The 21,839-nt window shown below is 40.2% G+C and overlaps 1 protein-coding gene across 4 annotated transcripts in view; it reads right to left on the bottom strand.

Annotated features, from left to right (window-relative positions):
* Positions 1-21,839, bottom strand: part of DMGDH (dimethylglycine dehydrogenase) — a 75,587-nt gene that overhangs the window by 18,345 nt on the left and 35,403 nt on the right. For all 4 annotated transcript variants that reach the window (XM_073344137.1, XM_073344136.1, XM_073344138.1 and 1 more), the window contains 9 exons: positions 15,812-16,060; positions 14,543-14,741; positions 11,345-11,514; positions 9,635-9,788; positions 8,525-8,690; positions 7,258-7,388; positions 5,346-5,563; positions 4,179-4,336; positions 3,583-3,642 (listed from right to left, as the gene is read on the bottom strand). In XM_073344137.1, coding sequence (XP_073200238.1) covers positions 3,583-3,642; positions 4,179-4,336; positions 5,346-5,563; positions 7,258-7,388; positions 8,525-8,690; positions 9,635-9,788; positions 11,345-11,514; positions 14,543-14,741; positions 15,812-16,060 — 1,505 coding nt within the window. The remainder of the gene's footprint in view (positions 1-3,582; positions 3,643-4,178; positions 4,337-5,345; positions 5,564-7,257; positions 7,389-8,524; positions 8,691-9,634; positions 9,789-11,344; positions 11,515-14,542; positions 14,742-15,811; positions 16,061-21,839) is intronic.

Raw genomic sequence — 21,839 nt, 5'->3', positions numbered from 1 at the left:
AGTCAAGGTCTGTGAGTGAGAGATCACCAATCTCAAAGCCTATGGACCTGACGGAATGCTGCATTATTAAATCCATTGCCTGACAAAAGTGTGCAGGGCCAGAACGCAACCCTGCCTAACACCAGATATTGATTTAAAAGGCACTGACATCCAGCTCCCCTGATGAACACGGGCAGTGGTTCCATTATGCAGCTCTCTAATCAAGTTCAGCAGAGTGGTAGGGACACCTACACCCTTTAAGGCCATCCATAACACAACATGGTCTACTGAATCAAATGCAGCCTTAAGATTAACCTACGCTTCATGCAGGGGCTTCCTGAACTCGCGCTGTATCTCCGACAACAAGCGAAGGGCCAAAATTGCATCTATTGTAGACATGTTCCTTGTAAAGCCTGACTGTTGGGGACAGTGCTTCCAGTGTAGCAAAGGCTCCAGGCGTGCCAGCAAAACATGCGCAAACACCTTCCCTGGAATGGAGAGCAAGGTGATGGGCCTGTAGCTCTTACTGTGACTGCCACATCATCCAGCTCTGAACATGCCGTTTGTAGTAACTACCTCTTTACCGCTGAGGTTGCGAATGGTGTGGAATGCTGGCTTCAAGTTGCCCCTGGCTAAGCCAAATTTGACATCATCCGCAACTTTGTTATAATATGCCTTGTGATATCGGAGTGTCAGGGTGTTAAATTTTTGCTTCAGCTGATTATGAGTGCGCTTATCACCATGCGGCTTTCAATTTAATGATCTGGAAGGCCTCCTCCGATAGCCATGGTTGGCATGCTGAATGCCTGTAGCCAATCATCTGCTCAGCAGATTAGTTGAGGGTAGAAGTGAACAGGGACCAGGCAACCTCCACATCATCTGGCAGATTAGCTAGACCTGAGAATCTGTTGCTGACATCAATACAAAACCTGTTGGCTAAACCTGGCACACACAGTGTGTCGATGTCAAACTTCTTCATCATCGCAGAGGGCTTACCTGCTCGTTGGAGCATCAACACCATACAAGTGACCACTAGATGGTGATCTGTGTTCGCCGCGAATTCTGCACCAAGATATACTCTACAGGAGGCGAAGAGACACCTATCGCATGTAATGATGTGGTCCAATTCCTTCTGAGTGACGCCATCATGAGAGATCCATGACATCTGGTGTATGCGTCACTGCTTGAACTATGACCCAAGAATGGAAAAATTCTGGGAGGCACAGAATGTAAGCAAGTGACGAGAGTTATCATTGGGTGTGCCTGAATCATAATGACCTGTTCAAACCCAGTTCGCAGGGAGCCTGTAACTACATTTATGTTACCCAGGATCATGAGATTATCATGTGGAGCGACTGTGCATACTAGATGTTCCAATTGATCATAGAAATGATCTTTAACTGAGTCAACAGATTCCTCTGTCGGCGTGTAGACTGCTATGACAGTGAGGTAACCGTGCCAATGTTTAAGACATGCAGTAAGTAAACGAGGAGACATGGGTATCCAGGTTGTCAGGGAGGACTTGGCCTCACTTTGCAGTAGAAGTGCTACCCCATATAAATGTTGGGGCCACCAGAATGCAGAAGTAAAGAATCTTCCACCTCATGATGTCCGTGATCTATCGGCCTTGCTTCTGTTAGTCCTGCGATTGATGTACCAAGACAGTCGCGTGAGATAGCAACATGATGACCACGCCTGTGAAGAGTTGCAACAATCCAAGTTGCAATTCATAGAATCATAGAATATCAGGGTTGGAAGGGACCTCAGGAGGTCATCTAGTCCAACCCCCTGCTCAAAAGCAGGACCAATCCCCAATTAAATCATCCCAGCCAGGGCTTTGTCAAGCCTGACCTTAAAAACTTCTAAGGAAGGAGATTCCACCACCTCCCTAGGTAACGCATTCCAGTGTTTCACCACCCTCCTAGTGAAAAAGTTTTTCCTAATATCCAACCTAATTTTGGTGGACTGTCAGAGATCACAGATACAATTGGATGCATTGTCACAAAGTACAGCAGACATGCCTGCCGACATCAGAGGATGCGCGTCCCCAGGGGGGCTTTGACACGAACCCATCATGTTTGCACCGAGGGGAGACAGCACCGACAAGACATTTACAGCTGAAAGTAAGGCAGGGGCTTTAACCCTGGTGCTGAGTATTAGGTTATTCTTGATACCATCTGTGAACTTGAATATTACACCCTGTGAAACTTGAGATATACTTTGTCATAAAATGGCTTTAAAACTCTGGATACAACTGGAACCTTCAGATGTCACTGTCATGCCCATTATATGCACTGCTAAATAAAGACAATGTTCTGTCACATTTATTTTTCTGTACAAACTGGACTTTATAATTTTATGGCTATCACTGAACCTTTCCTTTGGATAGCAACATTTGACCGTGGTGCTCTTTTAATGCACTGCCAATTCTGTGTTACTGCTTAAAAGAAAATTAACTATTACTTCAGAAATAGACTCTAATAATTATTAAACATCTTTGCATATATATTTCAGGCTCTTGGATGATCATTTGCATCAGTGTACATCTGGAGAAATTCTGTAGACTTCAATCAGATTGCAAAGGGTAACCCCAAGAAAAAAATTGATCTATTATCTATATAACTAGGGTAGATACAATGGGCAAGTTGTGCCAAATTCTGATTTCATTTGCACCAATTTAAAGCTGGAGTGACTCACATGATATAATTCAAAGCAGAGTCTAACCTATACTATTTTAATTGTTAGATAGTTTGAAAGGCCCATTAAAAGCAATAACTACATCTATTATTTTGAACATAAAGTTTGATGCAGTATAAAATTTGCCAATGAATTATCCCCAAACAATTATGTCAGTAAAGAGAAGTATAACTTGTGTTAATTCCTGTAGTTTATATTTAAATACAACCAATATTATGCCCTGAGCCCAGTCCCACTCCCTACGTTTCGAATTATGCAGCAATCCATTTTGCTGATGCCATCTCTTCAGTGGCTTTATAACTAAGTTTTACGCTAACACTGATTTAGCTTATTGTGTCTAATTCATCAAATTCGCATTGAGCAATTCTTTTGAAATATTTATTGCTCAGGCCAATATTTACTATACCAGAATAAATATCACATGAGATCAGAGAAAATACTGCTGCATTGAATAACTCATAAAATAATAGAAGGCAGATTGAAACATTTCCGGTTCGCTATAAAACAAATGTAGCAGTGCAATTAGTACATTAGTACATTAGTCTGCTTTAAAAATGATACTTGCCTTGAGGGTCTTTAAATATCCAATCTACTGAAAATGCTATTATTTTAATATGTTAAAAAGACGTACATACTCGTATTTGTACATATGTACATAGATGGTACATTTAAAACTGTCTGATCTAATATATAATTTTGGCAAAAACAAACGTGGAGAAAAATGTTAAACCTTTTTTGCAAAAAAGCTACTTATAATAAAGGCATTACTTTAGTGTAACACTAAGACTTTGCTTCACCCATTTACAAATATCTGTATTTGCATGCATAGAAAATTGCTTTTTCTTTTAAAACACTTATGGAAAGAACCTTCCAGATAACATAACTTTTAAAATAATACAGACATACCTTGTTTAACTTGATAAAATAGTCCAGTCCAGCTTCCAGAGGATTAGTGTCACAGTTCATCTGTTAGAAAAATAAATATTTAATCCATAAGTGATGGCCCCGCAGGTTCCCCCATTGTTTTCACTTCTTTTGTTTCTAGTTTTCCATTTAATCCTTTTTATTTTTTATGTATAGTGGGTTAAATTCTTCTGTTAGCCAGGTGCAATTCACCGAGAGCTGCATGTGTGTAATTTTAAGCAGAGTACCTAATGCTATCCAAATGAAGCATGTTTTAACATACACAATAAAACTATAACTCAATAAGAAATGAGACATCTTGTCAAAATAAAATGAAATCAACACAACCATGAACAACTGAGGTGCATCCAAAATAGATATTTCTCTGCCAGAAATTTAATGAGTATAGTAGTTATTTTTACGTGGGAAAGGCACAGTTCATCATAATAGTAGTTTCCCCTGACTAAAATAAAATCCGTCTGATTTCTCTCCATTGCAGATTGAGAAACCCAGAACAAAATGTAGCTCTTTCTATCTAGTTGTGACTAAAACCCATATTTAAAAAAAATTGAATTGTAAAAATAACTGTGTTTTCAAACCTCTGCCCCCCAGGCCCGGAAAGCTTTTTCCAGCCTTAAGGCATTCAGAGCATAAGTTCCAAAGTCATCGATTCCTTCTTCCTGGCCTGCTTCCATGATGGCATTGTATAGAGCTGCAGAATCTTCTTTTCTATGGTAGAGTTCCCAACCCAGTTCACCTGTTATAAAACAAAAGTTAACAGACTAATCAAATCTAGAATTAAATAATCCCAATATATTTAGTGCTAGCATTATTACTGCAGAGATAAATGTTATGAAAATTAGGGCCAAATTTCCCTATTACACAGAACTCATTAGTAAGGGAGTGCAGAAATTTCCCTTCCCCACAGGAAGCTCCTGAAAGAATTGTGCCTCAGTACATAAATAATGGCACTATAAGTGAGCTGTAGCTCACGAAAGCTCATGCTCAAATAAATTGGTTAGTCTCTAAGGTGCCACAAGTACTCCTTTTCTTTTTGCGAATACAGACTAACATGGCTGTTACTCTGAAACCTATAATTTAAACTGATGACCCAAACCTGGGAAATAAACGATTCAGTAAGAAGAGGACAGGAAAGAAGGCCAAAGTCAGAGATGATGTTTAAGGGACATATAAATTATCAATTGGTAAATTACTCAAGTCTAAGTCTACACTGGTATAATATATATACTGGAAGATGCCAGTTACACCAACATGGACTGCCTCAGACTGAGCTCTGAATTTGGCTCAGTATGGTAGAGATGGACATAGAGACAAATGAAAATAAAAAGTGACTGGCACAGAAAAAAGGGGAAATAATAAAAATTTAGCACTTATGCTTTCTGTTTTCAAGGCACTTTACAGATACTAATTTAGTAGTAATCCAAAATCATTCCTTAACACTGATTTCCCACCAAAGATTACAGTTTTCAAAACTGACCTTTAGTTCTGTAAAAAAAAAATTATATATATATACACTTTGGTGTATTTTTTTCTTTGAAAGATCTTGGAAATCCTTCTTAGTTCCTAACCAGAAAATGTTTGACAACCAATGTACCGTTTCTCTCTCATTTATGTCTATTTATAATTTGATTAATCTAATGCTTTCGAACACATCATCAGTTTCATTTCTCAACATAATTTTAGTCATACCAGTTATTTTCCTCGCTGCCCAATTATTTTGATAGTCTGTTTTCCCTACCTCTTACCTGTATAGGATATCCTAATAGCAGTAGCAGCAATATCAGAAAGTTTAATATGTCTGGACTGAAGAAATTTAAATGCAGAATCACTAAGATCCTCAGTGGTCAGTTTCTGGAGAACCTTTCGGGCAAATGGACCTGCTATGCCAAGTACTCCCATCTCATCTGTAATATTTTTAATCTCAACATTGTATCCACCCTTCAGTGCCTCCTCTTCTATCCATCTGCATGTGAAAGACAAGAGTTTTATTAACATTCTCAGTCAAGGTAACAATTTTAGCATTTGTTCCTGGGGCCATAGACCATAGATTTATTGTAACATTCAAAGTAAGTGTTCTGTACGATGATGATAATTAAAACTTGTGCACTTGTGGTAGAGCCTAGAGGCCCCAACCAAAGATCAGAGCTCTACTGTGCTTGGCGATGTACACACACACAAATAATGAAGAGCCCAAACAGATTGCCATATAAGTATTCAGCAGTGCTTGAAAAGACAAAACAATATGGAAATCATGGGTATGAGGCAGCCGCCAGACATATTGACCAAACTACCTGCTTTAACCCATTAATCTGGCAATTACTAATATTTATTTATTATTAATCATGATGGGCCAAATCCTAAGGCCTATTCCCAGGGAGGGGAGCTCCACACCAACCTGACTGAGCCTGAGGATAGTCAGGGCAGTGTGAAAGAGGGCATAGTGATCAGCCACACCACCATCATGACCTGTGGAGGCCCGAAAAAGAATAAAGTGTTCATGCAAATGAGGAGCTTCTGAAACTGCTACTGCCGCTGCTGTTGATTTGCAGACAAGAGCCTTCTGCTCTTGCTCCTGTTGCTTCCACTGCTATGATAATAGCTGGAGCAGTAAGGCTTGCAAGTGCTGCTATTACTCCCCAGCTTCAACAACTAAAAGGGGATTCTGGATCCTACTTCTTGTACCACATTTCACCAGATTCTCTCTTCCAGACCCAGTTCTTCTCTTCTGGGGCACAAACAGTCCCAAAATAATCAGAAAGCCTATTTGCTTTGAACAGCACAACCCACATTCTACTGTTTTTAGGGCAGTCTCTTCCCCAGTGTACTTCCCCCTTCTTCCCTTCCTTCCTTGGTATATGAAGCAGCTGGACCTGGCAGGCCCTCTACCCTTTCCTCCCTGATCCCCGAGTCTGCAGAAGAGCATGGGAAAGGGAGGGATTTATGAGTATGTTTCTTTCCAGGACCCCTGAACCCTCTTGAGACCCAACTGCAGTGTATACTTCATCACAAAGGCAGGTTAATAACTGGTGTAAAATAAGTTTTTTTAGATGTAGGATAAGTGCAATAGATAAGTGCAATAATTGAGGCAGTTTAGTACAGAGTTAGAGGAGAGGTTTTAAAAGGGGAAACAGCAGACCTAGAGTAGAGGGTCGAAAGGATCATAGGACTTAAAATGGATATGCCTTTAGATCCAAAATATGTATAACCACAAAGGCAACAAAGAAGAGCAAGCAGTAAACACAGTGAGCATAAGAAATCTCTTAAAACAGATACACATTCCTGACATAATCATACACTGTAGATTCCTCAGACTATTTAAATTGTTAGTGAAAAGTTCAGCTTTAACTCTTAACAACCAAGTCTCTCATAAAGTTCACAAAATAAATAAAGAAGGTAGTATTCAAAATCTTATAGTATATAGTCTGATAAGTTTTCTTAAGAAATCCGAAGGCATAGTTGGGGGACCAAACAAAACTGTTGAAGTTCTTTACAAATAAATACATTGAGCCAGTTCTGCCACTCTTATTCAAGTTTAGTACTTAAATATGCAAGTATTCCCATTGATTCCAATGGAACAAATCACAGAATAAGGCATCACTCACAGATGTATGTATCTGTATCTATCTGTGTACTGTATTTACCTATATACACGCTTACCTCAGATCATGGAGCTCTGACCCAGAACCAGTCACCAGCAAAAACTCCCCTGGAGACAGGTGAGACACGGTTAGCTCAGCATAGACTTGGCCTCTCGGTGTTAACATGTGACTTATATTTGTAGCACCCATCTACATAGTAGAACATATAATAATTTCATTTGCAAAATAAATCCTTTGAGCTCTTGCAGGTCCTTGGTGCAAAATGTGAAAACAAAATGCTTGTGTACATTAGTTATACAAAAATCTTTAACCATATCACTTATATTAGAAAGTATGACTCTCTCTCTCTTTCTTCTGTTTTTAACCTCATTAGTAGAAGATTAATGTCCTATTGCTCAGGATTATGATTTATAATGGAAATTTCACATTTTTCATATGAAAGAAATTAACAATCCGTTGCTTGAAATAAAGGTTTGGTCAAGGTCTTTATAAATATTTGTTATGTGTATGTTACAGAAGACTTTCTCAAGCCAAAACTGATTGAAGAATAGATTTCCAATGCAAATTCAGTCATAGATTCATAGATATTAAGGTCAGAAGGGACCATTATGATCATCTAGTCTGACCTCCTGCACAACGCAGGCCACAGAATCTCACCCACCCACTCCTGAGATAAACCTCTCACCTATGTCTGAGCTATTGAAGTCCTCAGATCATGGTTTAGAGACTTCAAGGTGCAGAGAATCCTCCAGCAAGTGACCCAAGCTACAGAGGAAGGCGAAAAACCTCCAGGGCCTCTTCCAATCTGCCCTGGAGGAAAATTCCTTCCCGATGCCAAATATGGCGATCAGCTGAACCCTGAGCATATGGGCAAGATTCACCAGCCAGATACCCAGGAAAGAATTCTCTGTAGTAACTCAGATCCCACCCCATCTAACATCCCAATTTTTTTTCTTAAGTTTGCTGTTCATCAAAGCCAAAAATTGTGCTTGCCTTATTCACACAATTGTTCCCCTTGAGTCATGTGAATAAGGCATGCAGGAATTGGTACCAAAAGGATGAGCATGCCACAAGCCTGTCAAAGGTGTCTAAGAGGTGTTTACAACTCTGAGTTAATCCAATACAATCTCTGCTGTGTATAGTCTTGATCTAGCAAAAAGTCTCATTTGACACAAAAGGATTTCCAGAGGATTCCTCTTTAGTGTTTTTTCTGTGAGATGAAATATAAAGATGATCACATTATTATGCCTCTGCTTCCCTGTCTCCCATTTCTGGAACTCTTCCAGCGTGACCTAAATTAGTTACATTATCATAGTTCTGTTTACCTTTGGAATGACATTTGCAAACAGGTGATCCAACAGTTTAACCGAATCATTCCCTTTGACAATAAACTTGCCAAATGGTGTCAGGTCAATCACACCAACTTTTTCCATAACCTGCTTATATTCACGACCCACAGGTTCAAACCAGTTCGTGCGCCAAAAACTGGGTCTGAAACAGAGTATTTACGCACATAAAAAACAGAATACACATCTGGTTATTACAGTCTAGCCATTTTGTGATCTATTCAGCAAAATATATTCCCAAAATTCTTCGTTTTGCAAGTCATTCAAAAGCATTAGAACCTAGTCTCTCTTATTTTAGGTAGTTTATCCATTATTTTCCTCAGTGTAACAATGGGTTAAATATTAATTCATTTAACATGAGAGTCAAAAACAAAATTGGCAACAATAAACTATGTAACAGTTTGAATTGTTAAAGTGTAAGAAAAAATTTCTACTTCTTCATTAATTAACTCTGGGTAAATTTACTGCTGAATTTGCTGAGTCCTTTATTATGGGTTAGATTGTTGAAGGCTTCACCCACCTAGCTGCACAGGGAAGAGTAGGGCTCTCCTTACTCCCCTGCTGAGCCTTGCACAAATTGTGACTACAGCTGAGGATGGGAAAACAGAGCTTCTTGCCTGATACCTCCCACTGGAAGCAAACAGGCAGGGAGCGGAGAGCAGAAAAAGGTGGGGAGGATCCTGGGCCCCGCCACCTTTACTCACCGGTTGCACAGAGGGAGTAAGTTAGTTCCATGAAAAGAGGTGAAATAATTTACTCCCTGCAGAACAAGTGGGAAGTAAGGGAGGAAATGTGACTTTATAGTTACAGTTTGCTCTCTAGTCTGCTCCCGGCCAGTGCAGCTGCATGCTGCGGTTAGTAAGGTTACAGTGTAATTCTATATCTGTGCTTTAGAATTTATGTATCTTGAGAATTAAATAGATTTTAAAATATAGATAACAAAATCAGACCAACCAAAAAAATAACAGAAGAGTTGCTTCTGAGACCTTCTTTGGCTAAACTGACTGAAAATCCTAATTCAATCCTAATTCAATCAACTCTTGCCTTCAGGACAATAGACCAATACAAAATTGGTAATTGTTCATTTACTTGTATCCAATCTCATCTCCAGGCTTGTAGAACCAATGAGGTTGCTCCCATCCTGCATGGAAACCCATTGAGCATTTAGATTTAAGCACTTCATAAAGCCCACTGACTCTCTCTGTAGGTCTCCCAGCAAACCTTTCTTCTTTAGGATAACCAACTAGAACGGAAAAAAGAAAAGAGGGACACTAGATATCGTACACCAAGAAAGCAAAACATGGTAAAAAAAAGTCAGCAACTGCATACCTAAAATAAATATTTCTAATATAGCTACAAAGCAAATTTCTAGAGCAGTGGTTCTCAAACTTTTTTTTCGCGGACCACTTGAAAATTGCTGAAGGTCTCGGCAGACCACTTAATGACCTTTCCAAATGTTGTGTGTACCATTAGCTAACTACTGTAAAGCGCTTTGGATAAAACCACTATATACAAAAAATCTTAATAATAGTTAACATTTTTTGTTCTACAAATAAAAGCACACAACTCATATTTTAATATCAGTAGTCTTACCTTTCTAATGTGATGGATATGCCCTCTCTCCCCTGCCGCAGCAGCCCCCAAGCTGGGGCTGGGAAGGAGGGCCATCTCTCCCTGGCAGCCGCAGCCCTGGAGCTGGGGAAAGTCACCTCTTTCTCTGGCCGCCACAGCCCTGCACATCCCAAATTCCCCCCACCCCCTCTTCTCACCCCACTGCCCCCTCGCACCTACCCTATATTCCCCCCAAGGCCACCACCTCACCTTACATGTGCGTCTTCTCCAGGGTCCAGGCACCTAATTAGTGGAGCCATGCCTGCGCAGCTCCAGTAATTAGGTGGGTGCCCCTTCATTCTCTTGTGTGTGGCTGTCCAGGTGTGCACCTTAGAGAGAACTATCTGTGGACCACCTGAATGGAGCTCGTGGACTGCTGGTGGTCCCTGGACCACAGTTTGAGAACCTCTGTAGAGGTATTTGGTATCATGCTACCAAATCAGAAGGGTAATGTTTTCTATTAATTTTCCATTCACTTTGCACAACTGCAAAGTCTGCATGAACAAAGGGAGTCAGGTGTTGCAATGCTGAATGTTACAGTGCCTAACTTTTAGGCACCTGAGTTAGGTGCCTAGCCTCCCTGTACAATGAATGGGGAGAGAGAGACAGCTTAGGGTATGTCTACACTGCAATTAAAAACCCACAGCTGTCCTATGCCAGCTGACTCAGGCTCACAGGACATGAGCTAAGGGGCTGTTTCATTGTGATGTAAACGTTCTGGCTTGGGCTGGAGCCTAGGCTATATGACCTGTAAAATGGGAGGGTTCGGTAGATGTGCTCACAGGGCTCCTACTGGATTGGGTCCCAGATATGACTTAGCCAGCCAAATGCCTATCTTCCCCTGCTTTGTGATGCATTCTGAGGCCCAGGCAGGAGAGATGCCTGGAGTGAGGCAGCAGTGAGCATGCCCAGAGGTAGACACTTAGGCACCCAGGAAACTTTTACCTGGAAAATTTAGGCGCCTACCGGGTTTGGCTGCAGTTTTGTGCATTGGAGTGGTTCCCATAGGACTTAGGCACTTAATTCCTTTTGCGCATCTAGGCCTAAGTGACTACACTAGTTGCAAGGCAGTGGGGCATCAGGCTTCATCTTTCTGTTAATCCACAACAAAAGAAAGGAGATGTTTTACACAAGTGCAAAGTCCTATATTTTAGGATATGAAAAATGCTTTATAAATTATCTTCTTACCAATGTTGTTAAATCCATAAGACTCTCTTGCTTTTGTTGCTGTATATTGGGTGGTGATCCATTTTCCATAGCGATTGGGATCTAATTCTATTAGGTCAAAAGGAGGCTCCCCACCTAGGATCCAATCACTGAGATACTTTCCTACACCTCCAGCATGGATAATGCCATATCTTTAAAACAGAAACAAATCCTCCAATATTGAGTCATTTGAAATAATTTTTCAACAAGGCATCAATTATTACAAATTCTCTTTGCACTGTTTGATAATGTTTTCTCTAGGAATTACTCAAAGCCACTGTTATTTCCATTTTCAGCAACCAAGTTAGCTGCCTCTAATAGATGGCACTCTGAGGTTACAGGAAGCAGATCTATTCTGATAGTTTTATTGCCCTCCCCAGAGACAGAGAAAAACCATCACCCTGTCCCCTTATCCCAGTGTTTTTGCACGGCCAGTGTCAGTTCTCCCCTGAAATCTCTGCTCCTTATCAGAGGTGTTTCCTCTCCACTCCCCTTCTCCCACCCCACTGGTTTCCAATCTTAGTCTGCTTCCCCAACCAGCTCCAGTCTCCTCTGTCTAGTGGTTCCCAGTCTCAGTCTCCTTGCCCAGCTTGTCCCATTTCTTCCCTCAACTCCCAGTTCCAATTTCCCTCTTCCCTCCCAGCCTCCAGTCTCAGTCCACATACCCCTAACCTCTCTTCCACAGACTCTTGTCTCAACCCACTCCCCCATCCAGCTCTTGTCACCTTTGAACTTGAATCAGGCAGTTTCCTCATCACACTGACTGGATAACAGTTGAAAACACAGGAGAGACAAGCTCCCTGCTCTCACTTCCAGCGCCTGGACTCAACCCTGCCCGCAGCCTCCCAAAACTGCAATTGCAGAGAGAGTCCACCTCAGCCTAAGGCTGGAGCATGCCTATATGGATGGAGTCTTCAGAGATTTCTGTAATGAAGGTCCGACAATTCTCTACTAAGCATATGCGATCAGTGATTTTTCTCAGGCTAATAACTTGGACAAGTTTAGATGGATTTTCATAGAGATGACAAAAGGCCCATCCCTGTCACAAAGGCCACCCCTCTGCCATATTTCAAGTCCCTATTTCAAAGCATGGAGACTCTAGATCTTTTCAAACAAAAGAGCATCAGAAGTTTTTTAACATGGGCCAAACAATATATTTTTCCTGAGCCTTATTCTCAGAAACAGATGAAATGTTTTAGCTGAAACTTATTCGGCCTAAGGCAGACACCCATCACAGAAAATTTCAAGGCTATCTGGTTAAAGTTTGGCAAAGTTATAAACAACTGAAAACTAGGTCTTATAATGGGAAGTGTCTGGCAACCTTAATAATATGTAGCAATACCAGTCCCACCCATAATAATTATTAACCTGTCTACACACTAAAGTGCGCAGCAAGCTGTTGGCGTCACACAAATAATAAATTATTACAAAAAAACCACACACACTCACTTAGACTTCAAACACAACGTTCTGACTGGGAACTCTAAGATAAAGACTACCAGTGTACACACAAAATTACAACATACATGGAAACATCTGCTTCTATAGCGTTCTGAGTGTAAATGACCCCTGAAATACAGATACCCCTGTCTCACCAATATCCCCATTAAACCTTGGGTCCCAACATTCAGAAGCTAAACAAATGTATACTTGTTTAAAAAAATTAAGTTTATAATAGGAATAAAACCCTCTATGCTGTCTTCAGTCAGTTCGATATGGACCTTAATCCTATTCCCACTGAAGTCACTTCAGTGGAAGGAGAAAAGGGCCCACAGGCAGTGCAATTAATGTAATAAAGCAGTCTTTTCTGGAACCCAGTGCTTTAGATAAGAATATTAAGTGTGTAGTTAAAAGGTGAAATTTTTAAAACCTCTTGAATTCAAATAGCAAGTGTACTTAATCATTCAATTCAAAATGATCAAACTATTTTATTTTGGGAGCCTGGGAAAGCATCTTAATCTTTTATATAATTTTATATATGAGGGTTTGTAAAGTGAAGAAAAAGTGGATAAGGCCTTACTGGATTCTGATCTGATGATTAGGCAATTATCCATTCATCTTGGAGCAATGATCAGCTGAGGTAACGGAATGTGGCAAGGAATTTAGGGTGAATACGTTGTAGACCATGATTAACGAAAATGTTAATATAAGAATATCACAATGAGACAGAATGAGCAGCACCTGATCTCCTCAAACAGTACCTTCCCCAGTATCTACCACCTACCTCTAACATCCAACAACACTCACCTACAGTATCCATCTTCTCAACCTCTGGCACCCCCAGTACTCTCATCTGGCACACCCCTTCCACAACAGCCAATACTCTCAATACCCTTTTAGTACCCTCTGCTTTGTACTTCTTCACCCCCCTCCACAAAACATACAACATTCCATTTAGCACCTCAAATGTTAAGCTTCCTTTGTTCTACTCATCCTTGCCACAACTGGAATTGCACAATCCTTTGCAGCTGCAAAATAGCCCATGGAGAAGACAATGGATACATCTACACTGGAATAAAAGAGCTGTGGCATGGCTGCAGCTGGCTTGGGTCAGCTGATTTGGGCTTATGGGGCTTGGGCTGCAGGGCTAAAAATTGCTGTGTAGATGTTTGGGATCAGGCTAGAGCTGGCTCTGGGACACTCCCCCCTCATGGGATCCCAGAGCTCAGGCTCCAGCCCAAGCCTGAATGTCTACATGACAATTTTACAGCCCCACAGCACAAGCCCCAGGAGGCCGAATCAGTTGACCCGAGTCGGCTGTGGGTGTTTAACTGTGTGGCCCAATATGGCCCAAAGTTATTTGCACAAATAAACTGAAAGATGTACTCTAAGAAACAGTGCTGACAAGATTCTATCTTGGTACACACAAAATTTTAAATACTACTGATTTCATGACACTGGCCTTGAGGTTAACTGTTCCATGCTGCCGAAGAAGAGGAGCAAGAACAGAAAAAGAGCTGGTGAGAAAGAGCCACAGGATGGGTGGGAGTAGTGACAAATATATGGCTGAATATAAGGAGATGCATATGATCAGATGGTTGAGGCCACTTGCAGGCTCAGGGTAGTGTGCAGTATACTTTAAAAAAACAAGGTCAGTGATGCTGAAATTGAATGCAATTGTAATTAGCTTTACTTTAATACATGACGGACAAAAGTTAATGGTGTGATGAATTTACTCACCCAAAGCCAATTGCTACCCAGTAATTCCTGACACCTTGATGCGGTCCCACCATAGGAAGAATGTCTGGAGAATATGTGATTGGACCAGCAACTGTGTTAATGATGTCTGCTTGTTTCAGGACTGGGACCATTGTCATTGCAGCCTCAATATGATCCATTATTCTGTCTAAATCAGACTCAAAAAGTTCCTTTCCAAAACCTGCACAAATATTTGATACATATTATATATTTGTAATAAACTGTAAATATTTGTTTTAAATATATGCATACTATATATTTAAATAAGCAATAGCAGTATGTAATTCATCAGTCTGTATATCCACACCTTTTCTATCTTTACCTCACAAAACCCCATTTCCCTATAAGAAGAGCACAAACTGAGGGCAACTGGATTTGAGTCAGCTTTCATTTTATTTCTCTTAATCTAAGGGGAAGCAGTGCGGCCTAGCAGCTCAGGCACTGCACTAGGACTCAGGAGACTTGGGGCTTGTCTTCAAGTACAGTGCTATAGCAGGGCAGCTTGCAGTTGTGCTGCTGTAGCAAAGACACTACTATGCTGACAGGAGAGCTTCTCCTGTTGGCGTAGTTAATCTACCTCTGTCAGAGCTTCTCCTGTTGACATAGCTCTGTCTGCCCCAGGGGTTAGGTCGGTATAACTATGTCTCTCAAGGGTGTGGATTTTTCATACCCCTGAGCGATGCAGACATACCAATATAGGTCTGTAGTGTAGACTTGGCCTTGGACTCTATTCTTGGCTCTGTCACTGACCATTTGGATGACCTTGGGCAAGTCATTTACTTATCTGAGTTTCAGTTTCCCCATCTGTGAAATGGGGATAATGATATTACCTGCAGTGGTAAAGCATTTTGAGATCTACTGATGAGAAGCACTATGTAAGAGCTAGGTATGATTATTATCATTAACGACACAAAGTCTCAACACTAAAGCAGGAAAGAGATTGACAGGCACAGGAGACTTCTCTAATGCTGGTCAAAGCCCTTTGTTTTTATGGATCTATTTCATTCATATATACAATAGTCTGCCTTCGTGTTCAGAGTGTTATTTCTGTTCAGTCTCTCACAGAGGCTGTAGTCATATTTTGAAAGATACGCAAAAAAAGTATATGTTGCAACTAAATTTTCAATAGCTTCCACTTCTCATCATACAAGGAAGTGTTATAAAGGGAAATATGCTGCTGTGCTTTATATTATTAAACTATTTTCTATAGTTTATCAAGCTTTGAAGATATATGTAATTTTTTTAAATTACCTGGTGGAACTCCATTTGTTACCCAGGACTCCTGTAGTTTCATTTTCTCCTGACTTTCATATGGACCAAATAAAAGCCCGTCCCTTTCCTGTCTTAGATAATATGATCCTTCTAAGTCACGGAGCACAGGCAATTCCGTTTTCAGGACTTTCACTTCAGGAATAGTTGATGTGACAACATACTGATGGTGAACAGGTATGAGGGGATGGTGCAGTCCAATCATTCTGCCTATTTCACGAGCCCAGAAGCCTAAGAAACACAATAAACAACTATGCTTATATGCAAACAATTTCAGTGAATGGATTTTGTCACTCGGGTAACCTTTATTTGCCATATAGCAATGCTATGCTGAGCTGATCAGACTCAAAATAAAGGTTAACCCTGCATATGCCCTGAAAGCCATTTTGAATTGACAGATTACTACAACTCTGTCACTCTTGGGATTTAGATCTGTGTGGATGTGTTTGCTTACTTTAATCTATAAATAACTCTCATTTCTTTTTCCTTGTTAATAAACCTTTAGATATTTTATTACAGGGATTGGCTACAGGCATTGTCTATGGTGTAAGATCTAGGGTACCAACTGATGTGGAGTAAGTGACTGGTCTCTTGGGATTGGAAGCAACCTGAATATTTTGTGGTTTTTGGTGTAGGTGACCATTTATCACTAAATCCAGCTTGCCTGGGTGGCAAGATAGACTGAAGAGTCTAAGGGGACTGTCTGTGACTCCATGGTAAGGCTGATATTAGGGATCCATTTCACATTTGTTACTGGCTTGGTGAAATCTAATTATAGAACATACCACTAGTTTGGGGTGTCTGCCCTGTTTTTGACAGTCCACCCTGAGATGGGCCCTCACAGTCATGAGCCACTCCGGACAGCATGACAGTAGACATGAGATAAAGAATAGGTCGAACATGGACAATGCATGGACAGAGCATGCTGTGCTGGGATTAGTTCCTGCAAAGGAACCATGCTGTGCTGGGATTTGGTTCCTGCACTCCAAAAATGTGTGATGTAATGTACAGTAAATTCAATGAGATGTGTAAATGTATGTAAAGAGAGAGGGTTTCTGTGTAACTTTGGAGCTGTGATGTACCCTTCATCCATCCCCTGCATTTGAGTCTGATCAACTCAGCATTACATTGCTGTATGCCAAATAAAGGAACCTGAGTGACAAAATGGGGAGTCGAACTGAGTGCTTTGGATCCTAGAGGGCTGGATGAAGTGTTCTCCCAGAACTGGACAAGATGTTCTGGATAAGCCTAGTGGAAAAGGTCTTGGAGGGAATCCCAACAATGTGCACCCCAAAATACTGCAAATATGCCTACAACCCAAGGGATTCATCAAAAGGTGGCTATGCCATCTTTATACTCCCTTGATTCTTAGGGTTTCTAGGGCCCTTGGTACAACTTAAAGCAGCCACAAGACTCCTTTCCCTTCTGATGGTTAGGGATCATTGGAGTTCAACATTTTTTATGTTTGTTAATACAGAAGACCATGCAGATCTTCCCAGTGGGCTGGAGAAGCTACATGGTATGTGGATGAGCAGCAGATTGACAGATGTAATTCATTGCTGACAAATGCAAGATAATGCACATTGGAAAGAATAATCTGTACTATTCATACAGTGTTCTAAATTAACTGTAACCACTTCAGAAAAAGGCCTGGGCACTTGTGAGGACAGCGCAATGAAAATCTTTGAACAGTGCACACAGAAAGTCAAAAGAGAAAGTAATGTTAGTATGCACAAGGATGTGATAGAAATTAATAAAGAGGATATTATACTGCCTTTATATAGACCAGTGGTACATCCTCACTTGGAATAATTTGTTCAATTCCACTCACCCTCTCTTTTTTAAAAATGTAAAGGGGGAAGAAAAGGCATCCAAAGACAAGTAGCAAAAGTGGTTAGAGGCATAGAATACTTTTGTGGAGAAAAGCTCGAAAAGACTACCACTGTTTAGAGAAGTCATAAATAAGAGAGGAAACAAAAAAGATATTCAGAATAAGGAATGGTACAAGAGATAAATCAGTTGTGCCTACTTATATCCTCTTTATAATACAAGAACAAGGCAACAAATTTACAATTCATGAATGGAAATATTTTCTTTACAGAATACATAAATAGACCTCTGCAACTCATTGCCACAAGATATAATTGAGCCCCGACCTTAATAGGAACCAAAAGAGGGTTAGACATTTATATGGGTAATGAAAACATACACAGTTATATGAGATATAACTGTCCTGATTTTTCACACTTGCTGTCTGGTCACCCTACACTACTGTGATAATCTTTGTACAAAATATGCCTTATGATGTATCATTTAAAAACTAATAATGTGCTGGTCAATAATACCATGGTGATATGTACGTAGCAGCATTACATATAAAGTTATGAAATCCTCCTGTATGATGTTATCACATATACAAAACCACACAACCCAGCCTAGGAAAAGGTTGTTAAATATATCTATCCTAAATAAAGAAATGTGTTTTACCTCAATTTAAATATAAGTAGTAAACAGGGTACTCAAGACAGCAGAGGGAGGAGACGGCAGGAGACCAAGCAAATTTGCATTTTAGCAAACACAGGTGGTAAGAAAGAGCATGGAGCCCCATTTACCACCAGACTCCATGTCACTTTCTTTACTGATTGAATAAACTTTGCTTTGAGGGATAATCTTCAGAAGAATCTATTTCAAGGGTACACTGGACTATAAATCGAAGGGGCAGAAAACTCCATGCTTTCTCTCTCTTTCACCTAAGAAGACAAAGGCACCAGCATCTTTGGGACTCTGGGAGTGATCCTGATGAAGGAAAAAGTCAGTCGTCATCTTCCTGGAAGACTGTAGGTCAGAAAGACTGTCTTAAACAAAGCCTTGAACCAACACTTGCTAAATTAAGTTTTAGACTTTTAGATGCGTTTTCACTTTTATTTGCTTGTAACCATTTCTAACTTTATCTCCTATACTTGAATTCACTTAAAATACTATCTCCTTTTGTTAATAAACTTTTTTTATTTTTTAATCTAAACCAACCCAGTGCTGCGTTTAAACTGAACTGTTTGGTAACTCCATGTAAGGTAGCAAACTGTTGAATATTGACTCTGTACAGGAGCAACAAACCTTAATATCGGAACTGTCCAGGAGAGGGTTGGTAAGTGCAGAACATGTTTTGGGAAAATTCAGGCCTGAGAGTGTTTTAGGGCATCCTGCACACAGTAACCAAGGCTGGTGGAAGCCAGAGTGTGGCTGGTGTGTTGCTGGAAGGCTGCTGGGGATCAGAGCTGCTGAACCAGGGCTGCTGCTATACAAAGACACTCAGGGTGTGATCTGCCTGCTGTCAGCTGTTTGTGAGCAGCCTAGTTTGGGAGCTACAATAGCATAGCATTGTGAAACACCCAAGCTTATGGGGAAAGTGGTGACATAGCCTCTCATTGGTCTGGCCTCACCCTGGAATAAGACATACTGATGTTCCAAGAACAGGACTATAATAATTTTTATTATTTTACTTGCTCACAAAAAAACAGAATAAGAAGGGCGAATGGATGGCACAACATGTATATCCTCCTCTGCAAACAAACAAAACTGGTAGATTTAATTTTAGGTTTACTAGTCTTAACTGTGTTCCTTTCAAAATGTGCACTATAAGATGCCATAAACAGCTTCTTAAAATTGAAGATATTTCCTAAAAATATATTACTATAGTGCAGCTGTCTGTATATGATCTCATGTTAGATTTTTGACGACAACCGATATGGAGTTAATCATAAGTAGAACCTCCAGTGTTATTCAACACCACTTTTTAAATCCACTTATCCAGGTATTGTACTTAACTATTTTTTATGTTGACTACAGGATTCAGTACTGCAGTATTGAATTGTTGCTTACTTAATTAGCTCAGGGCAACAGCTGGGATCCATCACTGGTTCTGTGCCTAAAAATTCTCAACTGTGTGCAAAAAAAAAAAAAGTCTTAAAGAAAGAGTGTGCTCTCCGAAAAAAAATTCTAACTGGAAGCAGATGGTAAACTCCCCCTCTCATGGGAGAGATAGCTAAAGCAAAAGCATAATTTATACCTTTAGAATTTTTCTACATCAAAGTGATTAAAAACATCTCAGAGCGAAATATTTAGCGTTAGTATTGTTTGGCAAATTTACAAGCAGGTAGTCTGGTAAGATATTGTAAAAGAAAAAATAACTCAATTAAAAAAAACTAAATGTTCCATTTCTAAGTACATTCCCAAACAGTTGTAAAATGGAACAACTGCTGTGAGGTCAAATATCTGTATATGCAGTATGCATATCTAAAATAAAATCACCATTTCTTCAGGTTTTATTAATAACTCTATTATAAATACACTGCTAGCCTCCTCAGCAAGTTCAACACCAGTTAGTTTATGTCAGGGATTATTCATTAGGGACCTGCTTATTTAAAAATAGAAAACTCACAAGTGGAACAGCTTCAAGTTGGTTTAAACTTGTTCATTCCAGTTCCACAGCAAATGTTGACTGTGCCCAAAAAAAGAGCAGATAGCTCTGTGATTAACCCTGCTGTGCTTTGAGTTAGCAACATGAGTCTAGCCATGGCCGGCATCAAAATTAACAGTAATGATTTGAAGGGCTGGGGTTGAAATGAAGAGTGAATGGTGGCTGAAAGAAAGTTAATAGCATACACCGGTCATAGTAGTGGTTGCATACTCTGACGTAGAATGTTAAGCAATATCAACTTTAAATGTTCAGCGTTTGGCTGAACACTTAGCTGTACATTAGAATTAGGCTTAGCCAAGCATATCTTTGGATTAATAAGTTATCAAAGCAAATGAAAAAGCCTAAGAGATTTCACAAGGCTGCAGATTGGCTTTACAAATAATGATAACCTCTGGAAAGCAGTTGTGAGGAAAGCTGTATATAATGACAATTGACAACACAACCAAAAGGATGCCAATCACACTATAAAATATAAGGAAAGTTATTAAATGTGCAAACTTCATCAATATGCTCTAATGCCAAGTTTTCAGAAAATGGGTGCCTGAAGTTTGACATGTAAGTGGTCTGATTACCAAAATGCTGAGCACCCAGCAGCTCCCACTGCCTTCAAAACTTCTGAGAATGATGACAAGGGAAGTCTGGAACTTGACAGCCAGGGGAAAAGATTCTGGAGCATATCAGAGATCCAAAGGTGCCAGGAAGAGCTGGTCAGAAGTTTTCCGATAAAACAGAGTTCTACTGGAAAATAACGATTTGTAGAACACCCAACAGGTTTCATGGAAACATCTCGGGTCCAGCGAACTTTTGGCAAATCAAAGGCAGGATTCCAGCAGAAGGGTTTCCTGCCACTTGCCTGGGCAATAATGACAATTTCCCAAGCATGACAGTCTTGCTCAGCAGCTGTTGGGGTCAGGGGAGCATATTTAGTTTCGGAAATACAATACTATGTCAGTGTTTCTGAAATGAATTTTTTGGGGAAGTTCCAGTTAGCAGGAAATTTTGATAAATTTGGTTTTAGCCCAATTCAGACCATATTCAAATTTTGAAATAGCAGTATTTCCCATAAACTGGAAATCCCATGTTTCATCCAGTTCTAGTGCCAGGCTGCATGTGTTTGATTAAGAAAGAGTAAAACCATTTTGAAGCAGAACTGGATGAGCTGGAAAAGCACAGAATGGAAGGGAAGAAAACATGGTATCCTCTAAGGAAGACAGTGAGAGATAAAGGGAGGAAGAACAGGATGACAGGGAGGGACAGAACTTGTCAGAGGCCTGAAAAACCCTTCATTCCCAGTGTTCTTGATACTTGACATAAGATAAAACATGTACAAGGTTATAAAGTTATGTGTGTTTACTTACTCATAGACGACTTTAAGGTCAGAAGGGACCATTGTGATCATCTAGTCTGACCTCCTGCACACTGCATGCCACAGAACCTCACCCACCCACTCCTGAAATAGACCCCTAACCTCTGGCTGAGTTACTGAAGTCCTCAAATCATGGTTTAAAGACTTCAAGTTACAGAGAATTCACC

Source organism: Lepidochelys kempii, chromosome 5 (assembly GCF_965140265.1).
Source record: "Lepidochelys kempii isolate rLepKem1 chromosome 5, rLepKem1.hap2, whole genome shotgun sequence".
Lineage (NCBI taxonomy): Eukaryota > Metazoa > Chordata > Testudines > Cheloniidae > Lepidochelys > Lepidochelys kempii.
Note: the sequence above shows the minus strand (reverse complement) of the source record. Positions and strands in the feature narration are given on the sequence as shown.